The sequence below is a fragment of the Eleginops maclovinus genome, chromosome 2 (genome assembly GCF_036324505.1).
Source record: "Eleginops maclovinus isolate JMC-PN-2008 ecotype Puerto Natales chromosome 2, JC_Emac_rtc_rv5, whole genome shotgun sequence".
NCBI classification, from domain to species: Eukaryota; Metazoa; Chordata; class Actinopteri; order Perciformes; family Eleginopidae; genus Eleginops; species Eleginops maclovinus.
This window is the reverse complement of record NC_086350.1, coordinates 20,621,457-20,642,314: the sequence shown is the minus strand read 5'-3', so window position 1 is coordinate 20,642,314 and position 20,858 is coordinate 20,621,457. Positions and strand designations below refer to the sequence as shown.

Sequence of the window (20,858 nt, the reverse complement as noted above, 5' to 3'; positions counted from 1 at the left end):
CACAGAGAGGAGACTCGCGAAAATAATGCCCTGATTTAAGATTTAGTCCGTCAGATTTAAAAATAACGACGCTAATGCCACTTCTCCCGGTCACGTAGCAAAACATACACATCAGCGACTGTCAGCGGTGATGTCACCTTATTGTAATGATGTGCCGATTATGGTAAATAGGGCTAACATCGGCCAATGCCGATGTCTCACCGATGTATCGGTGCATCCCTAGTTACAACACATTGTACATGATAGGCTAAAGGGCGAAACATCTATAAGTGGTTGACCAATCACAACAGAGCCGGCCAGCTTACCAATCAGAGCAGACTGGTCTCTGGTTTCAGACAGGGTGAACAGAGGTGCTGCTGCACAGACAGTTTGAGAAAAATAAAGACAATTGAACATTAAAGCATGGAAATATGTCACAGTGGAGTACAAAAACGTTTTATTAAAAAAAACATCATATTTTTAAATATGATTTATAACTGTTTTTATTTGTAAAATAACCCAAACTAAAATGTGAAGATTGAAATGAAGTTGAAGTTACAACATTTCCCTTTGAATCACAGTAGAGTCAAAAGACAATTCAAATGACATGACAATTCAAATGAAGTTAAATTCTTCAAATTTGCGCAACAGCAATACTCAAGTAAATACAATTGTTACATTCCGCCTCATGGGGATTCTTCCCCCTCCTTTGTGACTTCAAATATATTCAATTCTTCCTTACGAGATAACATTTTCTTGTCATGAAACTTGCAACTGAGTACACTGAAATGCCTTAATAATCATTTGAGAGACAGCGAGAGAAGAGCAAATGTATTCAAGCTGGATCAAGGTGGATGGCGCAGCAGTAATTTATGAACAGAAGACATTAAACATTCATAGCTCCTGTCTCTTACGGTGTCACCAACCTGTGAGAACACCATTCATCACAACATGCAAGACTGCAGAGAGAGGAGGTGTGAAAGAAGCTTGCAATAAGTGAGAGAAAGGAACTTGGGTGAACAGCAAAGTGGCAGGTAAGAAGGTGAGAGGAAGGGAAGCAGGGCTGCGAGTTATCACTTCCAGAAGACCCCGTAGCCAACAGGGCACATGTCTGTGTCCAGCTGGAGATTTTTGTGAGTGTGTCTTGACATCCTGCAGAACATTAATAGGTTTTAAAGCACCATCCCTCCCTCTCTATGTCCACTGTATCTCAGCTCAGGGAAGACGAGGATTTGACAGAACGATTTATCTCAGCACTAACCCCTGTCAACTATCCAGCCGCTAAAAATACTTCATGGTGCCTCCCAAGCTCTTCTTACCCTCCTTTACAAATATCCCACAGCTGAGACCCGCGCATGATGGGATTGAGGCGCTCATCCCCGGGTTTCACACTCAGGCCGGGTTTTTGCAGGAAACGCTTAAAAGTCCAATCATCTCTCTAGTGAACCGGTCCTGTATATGTACACAGACCACTGACTGTGCTCTTTAGACCCAAACAAAAGTCTTCTAATGTCTTGCAATGTTGTGCAGTGTTCTGTTTAACCGCTTCAGGTCCACTTTTAGATTTTGACATTTGGAAGGTCATCCCCCAGTGGGTTCGATAAGAGTGGCCATTTTAGAGACCGCTCAGTGTGTCTTTGGTTTGTTATGGTCTGGTTGTGTTTATCATTACTGTGACATTGTGTTCCCTCTGACCTATGCAGCTGGTGGACGGGTGAGGCGTTTAGGTGTGTGAGTGTTAGCTGCTGCCTTCAATGTCAGAGTGTCGCCGCTGTGCTGTAAACAAATGGCTCAGTTTTTCCCCCTTACCTGTTCTCTTTCCGTGATTCTGACAGGGGTGAGAGTGCTGCCAGAATCCCTGACAGCCAAGAACAGGAGTGTGAACAGTAAATGCAAACAGTCCCGTCCACACACGTCTTCACAATAATACCTGTGTGCAATGCATATTGTCCATAATGGTTTTACAGTAGGATTTAAAAGATGAGGGACAGAAGAGATTATTTGCATTGCAAATTAAAGCACACAAACCTGAAACCTCATCAAAAAAGAAAAAAAAGGTACCCTAGAAGAAATCTCTGGCAGATCATTATCTTCGCCTTTGCAGCAGAAAGGGAGACATACTTTCTCAGGAAGCTTGGGCTTACAAGTCATTGGATGTGTTTTGGCAGTGGTTTTGAATGGAAAGGATCATAGCAGCAATGGAAAAGACTGAAATGACAATTTATTTAAGCCCCACCATGCTTTAGTTTGCTAAGGCAGGTAACAAATGAAGCTAGCTAACTAACTATCATGCAAACTTTATGTTAGTTTGGTTGCCTGTCAGAGCAAATAACTATTGGATTCAAAAGGCTTTGACATTACAATTGAGAGCAAAATACCAAATAAACCCAAACATGAGGCCATTGTAAAGTTAAGTTAATTGAAAGTGCAGATTTTCTTTGATTAAGCTCACCATTGATTGTTCTTAACTTCCAGGTGCTGTTAGTATTGCTCATCAAATAGTGTTATAGTAGACTCAGTGGTTTGATGTTTCTACCTTAAATGTACCTACAAAGATGTAGTTATTTATATTTTGATGTACACCACCTTTTTTTATTTTCTATCAGAAAAAACAGTACCTTTTTAAATGGTAACACAAGATCGATGTTAACATAAATGTCTGTATTTTGGGTACCGTCATTCTCTCAAACAAGACCATAGAACATGCATACAGAACAGACATGCACATTGTTGCAGAAAACGCTTTGAGCAGGTGATCAATATCCCGAGATCCATCATGTAACATTTGAACTCTTGTGTTGGTTGAAGGATTTCAGCTTAACAAGTAACCTAGTATTAGTGAGGGGTTCCCTGCTGAGAGAGCACCAGGAAAAACACTGACTATTAATTGATGCTTCATTGGAGAGTTAGGGAAACGTCAATTTATGAAGAGTAACATCTCAACAATGACACATACCACCCTCACTTTTTTCTCTAGGTAATTGTTTTCACCTACAATATGTGAATGACACTTTTTCCAATTCTTTTCTTAGTTAAACTGTATCGTAGTCGTAAACAGAGCCAGAGTAATTGCAAAACACTTTTTTACAGGATGACAGAATAATTTAAATACATTTGAACCCGATTAATGGTAAGTAGTTTTAATTTAAACTAATTATATGATACATTTTTGACAGCATATGTCCAATATAATTTTTAATGTAAGTATAACACATGTGTCCAGTAAAGCATAAGTTGGGTTGGACATCATTTCTGTGGATATGGCAGTGGTGTGTGTGTTGTCTCTGCGTGTATTTAATACCTTCCATTCCAACAGCCAGCACTCCAGCTTCCTGTTCACAGTGTCGGTGGCTGACATAATTTTTGTAGACATCCAAACAAAAGGGCCCTAACTGTATGAGCAATCTTAAAATGAAGAAAATAGCGTGAAATCTCTCGCTATATTATAAAGTAACAACCTCGTCCTTGTTGACTACAGCAGGAGAGTGAAAGATGAAATTAGATTATGCTATTGTGCTCTCAAGAGCAAAACTAAGAAGTCTCTTTCTTCATGAACAGCACAGATGCTCTGCCAAAACCTTGTCATCTCTAATTTCTTCAGTTGTGCCATCTTTTTTTGCCGTGGTTGCCCTTGTTCATCCCTCTCCCCTCCATATTCAACATATGGGCTGAATAAACCTAAGTGAATATTTGTATTCCTTTTTGTACAGCTCCTGCTACTCAAAATTGGGAAATCGCAAATTTGGAATCTCTCCAAAAGAGATATATTCTTAAACAAAATGCGAACTTAACTGCTTGCTGCGTGTGCCAACATGTTGTTTAAGCCAATGTAGAGGTGTAATAATTTTAGGAAAGGCTACATAGACATGAAATATAACTCATTTGTTATTTCAATGTTCAACAATATTGTTCTTTTCATTGTCTTTTAGGATATTCTGGGTGTTGGCAAGACGGTGCAATCCCGATCCAAAAGATCCCTGCTGGTCCCTCCTATGATCATTACTGAGAACCAGAGAGCTCCCTTTCCCAGGGTCATTGGCAAGGTAAGCGACAGATGGTCCTCTCATAAACTCAGGTGATTCCCCAACAGAATCCAAGTCTGTTAGGGAATCTTTGTGGTAACAACAACAACTCATTCCTTCCCCAAAAGAGAGGACATGGTCTACCATACATGACCAAAGATTTGACCAAAAGATTTGATCTCAAAGGTTGTAAAGTCGCATTAATATCCAAAGGTCTTTGTTTGTTATCCAGAAGTGAAGTATTTAATTCCACGTGCAAACATGCGTGTCAGTGATAGCTGAGTTTGGCTCTAGTGAGGTATTGCATAGTCACTGTGCAAAATCCAAGCAGTCTTTTTTTAAGTTTGGTATTGTTCAATAAATGGCAGTGAAACAGTTACTCTAATACTCAAATGGTAAAGCTGCTGTCCAATACAGCCTTCAGGGAAAATGTTCCCATTCCACTGTTGTACTGTATACATCCACATGGAATATCAACAAAAGTTCCCTACTTTAACAACAATGTTTTTTACAAGCAGCAATATAAAGAAACAAAACGGAAAATGTCACTCAAAATAAACTGCCGCTGTGGCACTATTACTCTAAGTGGATCTTACACAGGACAATGTTTAATGTTCTGGCAAGAGTATCCTATTCACTACTTAATAACATGACTCAATGTATATCTCCAACAGAAAAGCTCCTTATCAATTAACTTAAATTAGTTTTAGCCTCAGTTGAGTTTAACACTATACAGTCATACTAATAAGAAACAAACTCCACTAAACATGTTTTATATGTTTATCAAACAGGCACGTTACAATCATAGCTGTTTATGTGTCTTCCACATGTACAGATTGTTGGTCACCAGTTGGCAGAATTCTGCTGCTTTACTGCCCTTTAAACTAAAAAAGTTAGTTCCTGGAGCTGTTTGCCATAAAATCTTCAGACTGCTGTTGTTGTCTGCTACACAATGACCGAAGAACTTATCTATGCAAAAGAATACTTTATTCCATATCTCAATCTGACAGTGACTGACTTGCTGTCCCATATCAGAGGGCATGTCGCTCACTGCACTCATGACCGGCCTCATAGAAACGGAGCAAGAACTTGCCACCTTTAAAACATTAATACCTGCTGAATACAAATTTAACACATATTCAAGACAGCACCAAAACAAAACAGATAGTGTTATTAGTGTGGGTGTAATTAACAGCAATACTCTATTGGCTTTGTTTGCTGAAAAGAGAAGCCATTTTTCTTTGTTTACTTTAGTGATTTCTTAAGTGAAAGAAAAAAGCTGTGTGAATACATGCCTGAACATAATCACTTGATCATATAGGGAAGACCAGTCAAAGTCAATCCATATTAAAGTGTTTTGTTCCTTGCTTGGACATTTTAACTTCACATTGCTGTGATGAGTAAACACAGTAAAAGCTTCCATTATTGGCCACTTAATACAAGGACAAGAAGTGGGCTGTTTTATCGGTCACAAATGGAGAGAATTTCACAAGGCTCCCATTTTTTTTAACTTCTTTGATGCATGTTGTTTGTATTTGGAAAGCAGCATTGCAGACTTTGAGGTCAGCCGCAGGGCAGATTTAAGTTATACCATTCTATATAATTACACATATTTTAATTTTTGATACTTTAAGTCGTTATTTTATTTGTTGGTGGGAAATGAATCAGAAGAAAGAAAGGTGACAAATTGAAGGTAAACTGAATATAATAAATGGATGCTTTAATGTATTCTTCACAGTCAACTTGTAATTGAAGTAATCCCCTTTTACACGCTGCTGCCATTTTTACCTTCTAAGTGGAGCTTTAACCAAGCAGAAATTGGGGATCTGGACAACAACAAGACGATCTTTAAACCTAATACTTACCTATGTAACTGAACAGCTGTGTATTACAAAACATCTAATGACTGAAGTATTGATTGTGGAAATTAACCATTTCAATACAACTTAAGTATTTTAGCCAGACCTTAGTAGCATTGATTTGTTGTATAGTTTTTTTTGCATGTACGTAAAGGGTCTGCAAAGGCTGAATCCCAGAGTTTCCATCCAGCACAAGTTTCTCCCCCCCACAACCCCACCCCCCCCCCCCCACACACACACACACACACACACACACACACACACACACACACACACACACACACACACACACCTACCTGAAAAACGTCCATTGGACTCCCTTTTTTACTTCCATAACATAGTGACATCACAATGTAATACTTGCACTTCTATTGGCTAGTGCTCTACACATTTTAAATGACAGGCTAAGAGGCGGGACATCTCTTAGAGGTTGACCAATCACAACAGAGCCACCAAGCTAACGATTCAGAGCCAACTGGGCTCTAGTCTCAGACAAAGGGTGAAAAGGCACTATGAGAAAAATAAAGAGCTTTTTGAACATTAAAGCATGTAAACATGTCACAGTAGAGGCACAACATACACATAAGAAACCTGCAATTGAGCATAGGGCCCCTTTAATTTAAAATATGTAGTCAATCAATTACGTCCTGTTCGCAAAAATGCGGGAAGATGGAAGTATTAACAGCAACTACAAGGTTTTTTTTTTTTTTTTACACTTTTTGTTATGGTGATGTAATAATATCCTGATATTTTCAATGTTGATCTTGTTTTAATTTAAGAACACTAGTGTGACAGATGGTAAGAATCCTGGTGAGGATGTTTTCAGAGGGGCTCATTTAGATTCTGTAGGATCTTTTTTGGAGGGACAGATGAAATGATTGTATACAATTGGTCTTAAATGTGTGAGCATGTGTGATGAATAACGGTGAGGTTAACCGCTCCATTGTTCAGAGGGCTGAAGTTTACTTTTTTTTTTGCTTCAGGGCAAGTAACTCATGCAAGAGCAACATTGGCTATAGGGAGCATCAAACATATGTAACACAGATCGTGTTCACATGTGTATTAAATAACGTCTCACAGGCTTGAAATAATGTGTCAGTATGTATATTTAATTCAGGTGGCCATGCATAAATGCACATTGGTAATATATGAGCTCATATGATCATACTTACCTTTTATAGAACACTTTTACTTCTAAGAGCAATCATTGCAAAGGAATGGGATTCTGGTCAGTAACAACAAGTCATCTTACCAGAGTGCTCTGAATTGTAGGTTGAACACATAGATTTCCATGTTTTATTTTTAGCTCAAACATCCAATTACTATACTAATTCAGGAAAGGCATTGCAAGTGAGTCAGCTAGGTCATTTGCTTCCTGAAGTATTGCATCAGGTGATTACATTCCTCTTAAATATTATACATACATCACATTTTGAGGCTAAAAAACGTCACCCATAGTAATTTTGGATGAGGTTGAACGTTATATAACCATTACGTTGAAATGCCAACATATCCTGATACTTGAGAAGTGTTTCTCTTGTGATCATTATTCTTTTTAAAACACATGTGTGAATTTGGCACATAATGAGGTTATTTTGTTAACTTGAATGTCCCCCATTCTCAGTTCAATAACATGATATGTTACAAAAGGTACTTGAAGAACATAACAAAGGTCCAAGCACATACAAAAACAACCTTAAAGTTATTCAAGGTTGTCTTACATGATAATAAAGTAAAACATTTTTTTAATGTTTCATAAATTGCTGCAGGTGATAAATAAAGAAAAGGTCACTCATGCAAAGCAATGTTTTATTACTAGCAGCAACAGCGATGCTGGTACTATATTCACCTTTTAAGTCTCTGTGTGTCTGTGGACACATTTTGTGACCATGATAGCGTCGCAACTGTACAACCTCACAGCGTAGACATATGAGCAGAGCATGGGGTCATCTCTGTGTCCATGTATGTCAATGCTTGTTGCATTTTTAAGGTGGAAAAATGTGTGTGTTTTTTTAGAGAAAACTGCACTGCATTATAGCTTTGGTCTTATCAATTGAACCTCCTCTTTTTTGGTTTTGCATTACAAAAACTTGTTGATCACCTATGGTCATGAAGGATGGGTCATGACCGAAAGAACGAGATCGCGGATACAAGCGGCTGAAATGGGATTTCTCCGCAGGGTGGCTGGCATCTCCCTTAGGGATAAGGTGAGAAGTTCAGTCATCCGGGAGGGACTCGGAGTAGAACCGCTGCTCCTTCGCGTTGAAAGGAGCCAGTTGAGGTGGTTCGGGCACCTAGTGAGGATGCCACCTGGGCGCCTCCCTAGGGAGGTGTTCCAGGCACGTCCAGCTGGGAAGAGACCGAGGGGTAGACTTAGGACCAGGTGGAGGGATTATATCTCTTCGCTGGCCTGGGAGCACCTTGGAATCCCCCAGTCAGAGCTGGTAGATGTGGTCAGGGAAAGGAACGTTTGGGGCTCTCTGCTGGAGCAGTTACCTCCGCGACCCTGACGGAAAAGCGGGAGAAGATGGATGGATGGATGGATGGAAAACTTGTTGATAGTTCCTAGGACATAGTTCATCAGGCAAGCTGAACTGATACCAGATGTGGGAGTTGCAACATTGATCAGTCAGAAAGCATCGTCACTGGCATCCCACATTTTGCAGAAGCCAGAATTTTTAAATAGCCAAGCTACCTTCAGAATTGGTTACATTATTTAAATAAACTCAACCAAGAATTGGAAAAATGGCTTCTCGCAAACTACACTATACAATACGCAGTACAATTAACAGCGTTCATACATTCCTCTGTTTGATTTCTGATGAAATTATGCAGTAAGTGTTGCATTTGAGGCAGTATCATGCAGCGTCGCCATGGCATCAGTAGAGAATGTCCAACTACACTTATGGGTCTGATACACAATGGAAAACAAAATGCACACAATAATTTGATACCAAAAGTGAGTTGAGCACATTGCAGTGGAAATCAGGCATGCAGCCAGTTTACCTCATTATAGCCTGCCATGAGAAAATACAATTATATTATTTTTTAACATCACTGTTTTTCACCAAGTTTTAATTATTCTGTATTCTGAAGTTAAATCAGCCCTGCAGTCTCCAAGTCAATGCTAAAACTGTAAAAAAAAAAAGAGGTGTGAATGTTTTCTGAACAACACATTCTCAATGATTAAGACCAGGGTTATTTTCTGCATCATTCTCCAAAGCATGCTACTTTATTGCCCGGAATTATTGTTTTGTCACTGATGAAATATTTTTCTGGTCCCATAGACCCATCTTGAACAGGCCAAGAATATGTGACACAGCCTATTATTTATCCAGCAGATTATTAATTGTGTGTCCTTATGTAACACTTGGAACTCTTCCAATAGCTCTTTGGTTAATTTCCTCTGAAAACAAACCGCAGTTTCATTTTCTATGCTGAAAGATATTTTCAGCAGGTACATCATATTACCTGAGTTGTCTTGAAACAAATGGTCAACCGACAACCATTCATTTTGGACCCTGTGTAAGGCTCTTCATTTATCTTAACCATGGGTTACGAAGCTGTGATGTATCTCTACGTGTCAAGTAGGTTTGTTTTAGATAAGACCGGGCGCTACAAGATCAACCGTATCTCTCAATGCCTGGCAGACACCAACATGAAAAGATATTCCGTTCGGAGCCCTGCATATAATAGATAATTGTTCCCTGGAGAGCATGACCACAGCACAGAACCTGGACCTCCAGCACATAGCAGCACTGTGCTCAATGTGGTTCCTGTGAAGCTACTCAAGGACCCGGAGATACCAGGATGTACAACTGTAGTCCACAGGGGGTTGTGCAACTGTTTCCAGTTTGTGAACTACAGGTAGATTATAGCGAGGAACAAGACTCAGCAGATACATTTGCTGGCAAATTATCTCCACAGTACGCGATTGACCTGCTCTGGGTGTGCCTGATGTAGCCCATATTATAGCACTTTAATATATTTGTGTGAGGAAATGGATGCACAGAGCATGACATGAATAATTTCTCCTGCTTCCTTCATTGTGGCCCCCAACGGTCCCCCTGCAAAAAATTCCTTCCATCCTTCCATCTTACCTGTATTCCTCCATCCTTCTCCCCTACCGCCACAGTCAGCTTTGCATGAGAAGACAGGCTAATGCGGGCTATTTTACCCAATAGAGGCTATATGTGGGCAACTTGGCAAAATTGATTTTCCACACCAATGGCTTTCCTCTTCTTACGCAACCTACCATTTCCATAGGGCAGCCATTAATTTTTCATGCTCCCTCCTTCTCTGGGTGAGATAAGCAGCAGGAAAAAGGGGAGAGGTGAGATTGCGAGGGCTTGACATGTATGACTGTGCGTGTGCATGCAAATTTGCAAAAGTGCGTGTGTGTGTGCTGGTGGGATAAGGGTGGGTTGGCTGTCAGCGGGACTCACAGGGGAAGGTTTAAGACCCTTGTTGTTTATGTCACACCTCCTGCTAGCTTTGGAATTGTTTTGATACAGAGGTCTCTTCCCTGCCCTCCCTTGGGGGTCCATAAACAGCTCATAACAACTCACACAGCAGCCGGAGCATGCAATGAAATTGATGTGCTTAAATTTTTCTCTTAGTACACACCACTTCAGCCCCTGCTGATAGGACCATTTTTTAAAGGCTGCCCAAGATTTCTGTAGGATACATCAATCATAGGTCAAGTAGCTTCAATGTTTATTTCTAAAACCTTCTATTTATGATGTCCTTGGTTATGTGTGAGTCAGGCGTTATTCTCAATAGAAGGCCGGGTAACCTCTGTGTTCAAGGAAGGAAAAAAAGTCCTCCTCAGTATTGTCCTTTCAGTTTTTTTATTAGTTATCTGACCAAGCATTCAGTGTATTGCACATCCCTTATAATTTGGATTTAGTAAGACAACTGGGTACTTTGTCCCAAGATTTCTCCCAATTTGTTCCAATGAACATTACTCACCATGCGCATAAGCCCCACACTGTTTTTCAAGCTTCCCAGTTTTTCTGGCTCATGTGTATTTGCACTACTGCCCTAAGGATTATTGGCATGACACTATGGTATATAAAGATTTATAACATAAGCTAAATACAAATCCTCTTTTTAAAGGATCAAAAAATGCATTACTGATTTTGTAGAATTTTATTTGGACCTTCACTCAAGACCAACACATTTATTTCAAAGAAAATGAGTGCTCAGATTTACCTGCATTTGTAGCAGAAGCACGCCAGCTGTTATATTCCCTGAGCTGTGTAGTGTAGTGAGTGTGGGAGACAATGTTGAAAATGAACATCTAGCCAAACATATTTAAAATCTTTAACTGGATTAGTCATCTTTGTGGAGGTTTAGTAATTGACTTTTTTCTTCTTTTATAATAAGTGCCTGTTCTTTCAGGAGCCTGTTTGATTGTCTAATGAAAGCCATCAGCAAGGCTCAACTTTTGACCAGTTGTTCTTTTCATCTTATGGAGGTTCCAAATTGCAATTTTCTCAGTGTCAAGTAAACTGGGTTTCTATTAAATCCTGTGGCAGGCCAATCACAGGTGATGACCAACGTGTGATGGTTTGACAGATAGCTGTCAGCCAGTCTTTATGTTATGAATATGTTTGTTTTCGTTGACATGTTTTGTCAGGACTGGGTACACATGCACATACAAGTCAGACTCCTGTATGCAATGACAATTGTTAAACAACACAGTTTCTCTCAATTAAATGTTCCTTAACTTAAGAAGCAAAAGGAATTATCCATACAATCAGTTGATATGAAGGAATTGGAAATGCATGCTTCAAATTTGAGTTATGCATATTTCAGATTCATACCGTGCATCTTAAGGACTTAGGAGGACTGAAACCTTAGCTGACACCATTTGAAATCAAACACTGTTTTTATTATTTAATCAAATTAGGTCCAAAATCAACCAAATGCTGCCAGATCAGGTGTCAGATTTCTCTTTCTATGACTCTGTTGTCTCCTTATAGTCAGAATGTTCTGGCCTTCAAATCTGCAGGGGCCTTTGTGTGTGAATTTTACATGTTTTTGTCATGTCTTTGTGGGTGCGTTTCTGTAAAAGTGCCAAAGAAAAGCAGGTCTGGCAGGTTGTCTGTAACTGTGTGTTAGCCCTGTGTTGGACTGCTGAACCACTAATCCCCTGCTGCATTAGTACAGGTTCTAGCCCTGTGTTGAAAAATGGAAAGATGGATGAACAAAACTGAAGTGATTGTCTTACTGGACATCTTCTAATTCCAAAAGTCTAATATGAGTACCTCACTAATTCAATTTACAATAAAACAAAGCACACACGCAGCCCTATTAAATAACAAATTGAAATCTCAGATACATCACCATGACTTCTCAAACACTACATCTATAAAGCCATTTTAACTTTCCACACTGCGCTGGAGCTGTCAGCAATTCAACCTGTGGTAACCCTTTCTTACCAGCTCACAAATCAACACAATGCGTCTGAATTGACATGACGGCTCCAATAAAGTCCTGTTGGTGAGAGGAATGAGGGTCTTGTTTGGCTGTAGCCTCCAGCTAATATAGTGGGGAGAATAGACATGTCTGGCACCTTTGTTCCATGGTGTCAGTGCTAGGTACACCCTGAATTGCTCTGCCTGTCAGTCCGTCTACTTCCTCTGTCATGCTGCCCTGGTGTCCGTCAACTGTTACATTTGACTTTTTCTTCCTTTATGAATCAGTTTCCATTATTGTTTTCTCTCCTATCCATGTTATTCTTAGTTCTATTGTCACAGGAACAGTGTTACCTATATGTTCTAATATTAGTGAAGGGCTTCTGTGATCTAAGTCATGTGCTAATCAGCACGTCTGTTATTTTTTTGAATATGTTTATTAAAAAATCTGCTAAATTAGCTGCACTACCATATTTTTACCAAACCCAGAGGTCATGTGATATAATGAGTCCCATGTGAATTGGCATTTATTTTATGTGGTTTGAGAAGAGACTTTTGACCAATTTTATTTTCCTTCAGGCTGTTTTTCTGCCTTTTCCTCATCAAAATTACAGACAACATTTTGGGTGCAAACTCAACAGGTTCATCGACTACACGGCATTGAGCCCAATTTGCATGGGCTATGTTTGTATGTTCAAGTCATTTTTATCATGTTAATACTTTTATTATATAGCTGATATCTAAAAAGCGTTGGGTCCCTAAATATTTGTCCCGTGCAAAAAGGGCTTCTGTCTAATCTCATTGCTCCTTCTTAAAACACACATTCCTAACCGGGAATCTGAGTTTTCAAATGGGGAGTAAGCAAGATGTGTTTTGAGATGTTATAACGATAGAACGCAGGATGCCTGCAGGCCTCGTCATTTAATCTAATTAATTCTCTTAATTGTTTTAGGAAGACCAAAAAGTTCCCTTCCTTATTTTTCCTCCCCGTCTGCCTTCACAATGTTAATAATGCCCGTTTTGGCGGATTTTCACCGGCGGTGAGTAAAAAACCTTCTGACGTAAAATCCTATTCATGCAAGGACCCCCAAACAAATCGAGCAGATGTGAAATCCATTATGATGAGATGAGTTTAGAAAAAAACAGATGAGAAGCAATAAAAAACAGATTTGTCGGGTGTGAACTGCCCAAGAGATGCCGTCCTTGCGTGAGCTTAAGCAAGACTGAGTGATTGCTCATCCTGCTGCCTGAGCAAGGTACCGTTCCGAAGCCCTTCTCCATGTCTGCAGGCATCACATAATATAACTTCTTTTAAGTCTGATGTTTTTTTGTTATATCTCAAAACTGTGTCTGCCGATGCGTGCCTTTTTCCCTTAATCGTCATGAAATATACTGTACCTTCATAATTCTTTAAGTGCCTACAATTTTCAAGCCTTTTTTATTTTCCTGTAAATTAAAAAAAAGTCGTTCATTTGTCGCCTTTCTTTCAAGGCGAAGAAACAACAGACATAAATGAGGAAGCAAGCACAAGACGTATGAATTGAAGCTTCTTTAAAACACAATTTCACCCTTTGAACACAGTTTTGCTTCTTAATGAAACTCTTGTCCCTCTCTTGATTGTTGCTCCTTTCAGGCTTTGTTGTGATTGGCTGAGGATACATTGGCTGATGGTTCATGATTAGCTGAGGCCTGGCTACCAATCAAAGCCAGTTAATTAGCGCCATTGTTTTCCCTCTGTCCTGTGCTGAGGACTCGCTTCAGTTCTAACACTGTGTATCTTCAGCAGACCTTTCCACCTCGCCTCCTTTCTCTTATTAGCAGGCTGGAGTGGCAGAACAATCAGGCATAGCACTGGCCCAAGTCTGGCATACTTACACACACACACACACACACACACACACACACACACACACACACACACACACACACACACACACACACACACACACACACACACACACACACACACACACACACACACACACACACACACACACACACATACTCTTGCACTCGGGTTTCACGCGCAATAATGCACTCACATTCACAGGCACAATCAGACCATCATTTCAGTGCTAACACACACACACACACACACACACACACACACACACACACACACACACACACACACACACACACACACACACACACACACACACACACACACTCTTGCACTTGGGTCTCACGCGCAATAATGCACTCACATTCACAGGCACAATCAGACCATCATTTCAGTGCTAACACACACACACACACACACACACACACACACACACACACACACACACACACACACACACACACACACACACACACACACACACACACACACACACACACACACACACACACACAGCCTGGTCCCAGGAGTCCTTTCATGGCCAGTGATTGTCATTTGCAGCTGGCTGTATGACCTTGAAAGGGATAGCAGAAGCACCACTGAGGGATGCTACTGCATACACTCATTCTCTCTCTCTCTCTCACAGACACACGCAAACACACACATGCGCACGCACGCACACACACCCACACACACTGAAGTTGAAATCATCCCTCAGTCCCACTTAAAAAAAACACAAGGATTTAGGGAGTGTGTTTGTTTCCAAAATTAGCATGATAAAGATTTGGTGCCATCATGTTTTCCTTCATCTAACTTACACTTTCTTTGGCACACTTTGCTTCGCCCAGTAGATTTGTGTCTAGATTTCTGAGAGTGAAAGTGAATTTGCACGCTACTTAATAGGTTTCATGACAAAGTGTCTGTGTTTTATACATATTTGAACATACCTGTGTAGCTATTCTATAGCATTTGGTTTGTAACACCTGCCAAGAACACAAACGGCAGGAGATGTTATATACAGTAACTTAAACACACACACTCCATTTCGTTGTTTCTCTGTGTGTGCGCTCGAGGTGCTTGGTGTTGCCGAGCTGCGCCACACCCCCTGTCACCCTTCCCGCAGTATCACGAGCTGCACAGTCTTTCATGTCTGCTCGGCTGGTAATGAGAGCTGATGGAAAGAGGTGAGATTCTCCCATCAGTCCTCCCACACACACAGAGGGAGACAGACTCAGTGGAGACAAAGCCAATGGGTGCACGTTTCTATGCCAGCATGTGCGAAAAAGTGTGTGTGTGTGTGTGTGTGTGTGTGTGTGTGTGTGTGTGTGTGTGTGTGTGTGTGTGTGTGTGTGTGTGTGTGTGTGTGTGTGTGTGTGTGTGTGTGTGTGTGTGTGTGTGTGTGTGTGTGTGTGTGTGTGTGTGTGTGTGTGTGTGTGTGTGTGTGTGTGTGTGTGTGTGTGTGTGCGCACGCAGATTATCACACTTCTCTCCCACAGAGACGTCTCCTAAACACTAAACTTCTCTTGACACTTCAGTTACTCTTCAGCTGAAGTTGTGTCTTTATCAGCAATCTCTCACTCTCTCGCACTTCCTCCCCTCTCACATTCTTTGTCATACTTCATCCTCCCTGTATGTCCGCTCTTGTTTTTTCCTCCTCCCCAACCATCGAGTTTGACACCGAGCCATCTGTGAATCCAAGTGATGTTGCACCTCATTCTTTTTTTAATATTTGTTTTCTTTATCTGACCCAGTTTGTCACTCTCAGCAGGTGCTGGCTGCCACTGTGATTACTGCTCAGAAATATCTCTGTCCTGAATGGCAGCTACCGCACCTGTGAGTGTGTGTGTGATAGGTGGATGTGTATGTACATAAATGGTAATGTCCTCCTGTTGTAAATAAATATTAGAATTTGGCACAACTCGTAACTGAATAAGTGGGGCACAGATCTCAACCACATCAATTGCAAGGTGGCGATGAATGTGTCAAAACCAGGAATGTATATATCCCAAACAGAGAGGTGCAGTGATGATGTAGTTTGGCAAGTTAGGATTGCAAGGGGTCACTTGAAAAAACCAATGGGATTTCCCCATTGGTTTTCAGCATATTGAAGGAAATAAACTTTGTGGCCAACACATGTTTTTGATACTTTTGGTCAGCAGGATAATCTCCACGGATTAAAACTATCTACAGTACATCCCCGTAGCATGGCTGGGCATCACCACTACTAAGCTTAAGGTGGACTTGTGTAAACGTGAGGACACTTAGTAGTCTCATTTGGTCACTGGTTAGCAACTGCTCTTTGTATGATATATAGGAGCTTTGGACATTCACAAGTGGGGTATTTACTGGCTTATTTTATGTTGTCGGGCAAAATGTGCAAATCTCTTCAGTTTGAGTTAACCACAGGCATTATTTCATTTTCTAGAAATGCTAGTAGTGAAATGCTAAGTATTTTTTCTGGGTCTTAGTAATCTTTTCTGCATCACTATACTATTCTCTTTTTTAGTGAATCATAACCTATCAGGGATGGAATTCTTCTGGAGAGATTCTGCTTTAAAAGGAGACCAAACTTTACCATTGATCTCAGATTTTAAACCATGATAAATGCTAAACAACTCCATGCAACAGACCACATGCTTATGTTTTGCTATTGAGGCAGTTGATCCCTTAACCAGCTGATTAGAAAGAGCACTTATTGACACTATTAACCAGTGGCAACAACAAGAGTCTCTTGAGCAAACAGTCATAAATAAGCACAACCAACTTTAGACTGATGGGTCCTGCGGTTTGCAAAATTAGCCACTGAATGAAAGATCTCCCCAAATTCTCATGCCTTGTTGGATAGTAAGAAGACTCCTTGAAATGACTGAAAACAACAAGGCTTAGGAGGAAGAGAGGAGGTTAAGAAGTAAAAAAGGGGAAGAAGAAAGACAAAAGAGAGGGAATGGATATTTTCAATACAGTTGGTATCATCCACACAAAACTGTTTGTGTTACACTTTTGACATTTATCGCTCCCATCACTTGCTACGGCAAACATAAAGAGCAGAGGGAGTGAGCGCGAGAGGATGCAGTACAGAGAAGTGAAAAATGATGAATAGGGAATGAGGATGCTTAGCAGAAGAGCAAGGATGGACACATTAGAGAAAGTAACAAGCGGTGGAGCAAGCTGCCCGAGAGCGAGAGGGAACAGAGGGAAAAGATAAAGCGGGACATGGAGATAAATGGCACAGAGATTTGGAGAGGCTTTAAGGGCTCGAGCTCCGTCTGGCATCGGGTTGTAACACCACATATTCATCTCCTATGCTCTTTTAAATGGGGAGTAGAAAGGCCGTCATTTTAGCTGCCATCCCATAGAAGCGTGCTCTCATTAAAGGTGACCTCATGGCACCCTGTCTGATTACGAGGCACAGTGCAGGAGAACCGTTTACAACCCTGGCACTATGTGTTAGTGTCGAGGCCTAGAAGGATGTTACAATGCTGACAACCATGTGTGTGTTGAAGTGGGTCTGTGAGTATTGAGACAGGGACACATTGTTGTTGGTGGCAGATCCGTAAGCTAAAGCACTGGACTGCAAATTATTGAAACATACCAGTGCTGCCTCACTGGTATATCTTACTGGAGCCCTTCATGACACTATACAGTATTTAAGATCCACCTGTACTAACTTGCTTTTCCAGGTCAACATCAGTGCTAAAGAAAAAGTCCATATACTGCATGTGGATGTTGGCTGCATTTCAAAACACTTCTCTTCTAACTTTTAGTATGCTAATTTCAAAGTACATACTGTTGCATGCAGTATGCATACAATTGGGACATACTACTTTGTCCCAACTTTGCAACTTGAGTGTTGACCCTGTTGCTTATATCCCCTGCACAAAGGATTGTGGGTTAGTATAGCCATAAAGGCTTGCTTGATTGCACAGTGCAAAATACGACCAAATGAATTGGGACATCATAATATTTGTGGCAAACTGTATTTCAAATATTGTATTTAAAATAACATATTTCAAATAACATATTTCAAATAATGGTTTGAAATATTGTCAAAAACACTCAAGAACTGTATACTGAGTAAATGTTTTTTTTCTGGCATACAAAATTATATGGTATTGGATTGCACCCAGTTGAAAACGCTTTGTGGCTGCCTTATATGGATGCCTTAGTTTGAGCTGTGTATATGCTATTTAAACCTGTTGAACTGCCAGAATAAAAGATTGTTTTGCAACTCCTGTCTTTGCTCATCTTTCACCAGACCACTGTGTTGCTAAAGATCCTGAAACACAACTATCCTAAGGGGATATTAGTTTTCCTTCAACTCATATATTCCTACGTGCAAACTTTGTAAAGTCTTGGCGATTTTGGTTTGTTATTTTATTATGTTTCATTCTATTACATCTACCCTGACCTCAGGATCTGCAAAGATCAGTAAGGTATTAGGCTGTTGTTTCTGTTCTCTGATGCCATGTGATTCTAACATGCTGTGTTTTGTCTGTGTTTCTTTTTTTAACCTGCCTGTTCCTGTTGCTGGGGAATCTGTGGATGCTGCTGGCTACTGCAGTCTCATGTGAGTAAAGACAAAAAGGTTTTGAGCCAACTTACTTGGCCACACTGTTCAAAAACACAACTTTATGAAGACATTTGACATAATATAGTTTTAAATCTTCCTCAAAAGGAGCAATGCCAAAAAACACTAATCTACAAAATGTTCATTTGAAATTATGAACGGATGGATTTTATATTTATTTAATTTTTCCGCTTGTCTTATCTGCTAGGAATCCTGCCATGAATTTACAAGTGGTCACAGCAGGACTTCACTGCTCAGAGATGATGCTAACTTTCTTGCCAACTGATGAAATCAAATCAAAGTCTTGTCTGATATGCATTTTTAATTGCTAGCTAGGGGGGATTTGCATCACCATTCAAGGCGCAGTAAGCTCCTATTCAAATGTATGTCAACAAACTTTAATAACACATTTTTCACCGCACTGTGCCTGTAAAATAAGCATTTATTCACCAATGTCTTTGCCTCAGGGAAAAGACTCACTTCAAATTAAAAGGGAAAAGCTTACACTTGTTTTGAGTTGTTGATGTATTTGCTTGTCTGTGTGTTTGCAGGTGATTTCAACAGAGAAGTCAGGGAACCATATCTTCCGCCTGACAGGCCCTGGTGCTGACCAGGATCCCAGAGGTCTCTTCACCATTGACATAGGCACAGGAGACGTGTCAGTCAGCCGCTCACTGGACCGCGAGGCAAATGACTACTACCAGGTCAGTGTGTGAGCCTTTTTTAGATCTGGTGCTGATTGTGTTTGAGTGTAGGTTCTCGTTTTCAGTTCCCAGCTGTGCACTTTTTCTCTGACACATTTATTGTTTACATCTCAGCAACACTGTTCATGTAGTTCCTATTTTGTTCCCTGATTGGTTCCTTTTTACGCGGCCAAGTTATTCATGAGCAACTGTAGTTCATACAGAATTGACTTTGATCCATCTCTTTAACATTTTGTTAGTTCAGCATATGGAAAAAAACTGAAAATTTAGGATCACTTTGATTTTGTAACGAGACTATGTGTAAAGGAAACGTTATTTGGAGACAGATTGGCTTTGCTTTTCATAAAGGCTGAATTGATGCTATCATTTAGAAGTTGGTGCTTGCCTCTGATAAAAGAACATTAGCGCCTGTTTGAGGTGCCTGCTGTGCTGGGTGCCCTCAGGGTTGTCTGCCTGACGAAACCATTTCCCCTATAACAGAAAGGGAGAAAAGGGCAGAGAAAATCTAGTTTGTTTTTTTTTTGGCAGGCAATTGATCTTATCCTGTTTTCTGAAACCAGACGTGAGTGTGGGTGTTTGGCTGAATGCAAGCTGTTGATAAGCTGACTGGCTTTTGTAAAAACTCTGAAATAATTTACTCTGTAAATACCAACAGATGTGAGAGGAGAGCAGACATCAGACAAAATAACATTTACTAAATGTCTTTAGTCTTCCCCTAGTCTGGTATCTTTGCTTTCTATTACATGCATGGTGAAACGAGGACATTGGCTATCAGTGGTTACGGTCTGATTCAGGTTGTTTACAAGCAACTCTCACACCCAATAAACACATGGAATGCTCTGCCAGGAAAAACATACAAACTACATGAGAGCTGTAGTCTTCCTTTCTACATTGATGATGAATGATGACTATCAGCAGTTTGTCTTACTGTCATTCCCTCTCGTTTGTATATGGAACATTAACCCTTTGAATGTATGGCAACTAGTCTGGTGTGAGCCATTTTTATCTAAGCACGTTAATCGAGTGTTTCAACGTTTATGTTTGTTAATCCAACATTTGTTTTTTTTTCAAAAAGAGGCCAATGAAAAGGTTTACATATGCCCGGCTGGTCAGGCAAGCTTTGGATTTCTCCTCATGTGTAAATTAGTCTATATTAAGAGTGATACCTAAGTGAGTGATACTCAGCATTTGTAGGTTTGCAGTTTTGTGTATTTCTTTAAATCCCCTCCAAAATTAAAACACAGCAGTAAATGTTTTTGCACTGTAAGTTGCAATTCTTACTAACTTATCACTAACATCAGTAACCAAGCATTATTTTAAAGGTGCACATTATTGTCTGACTACATTAGTTGTTGTGTGGTTACAGAATTCATAACCACACTGACAACTATTTTACATTTAATACATTACCCGCTGTTTATGCTAGGCCAACATTAGCATTTTGTCATTTGTTCTTCTACAT

General features: G+C 40.2%; 1 protein-coding gene across 1 annotated transcript in view; it reads left to right on the top strand.

Moving 5' to 3' along the window:
* cdh13 (cadherin 13, H-cadherin (heart)) overlaps nucleotides 1-20,858 on the top strand; it is a 311,007-nt gene that overhangs the window by 119,617 nt on the left and 170,532 nt on the right. The window contains exons 4-6 of the mRNA XM_063903445.1: nucleotides 3,909-4,022; nucleotides 12,792-12,797; nucleotides 19,244-19,396. Coding sequence (XP_063759515.1) covers nucleotides 3,909-4,022; nucleotides 12,792-12,797; nucleotides 19,244-19,396 — 273 coding nt within the window. The remainder of the gene's footprint in view (nucleotides 1-3,908; nucleotides 4,023-12,791; nucleotides 12,798-19,243; nucleotides 19,397-20,858) is intronic.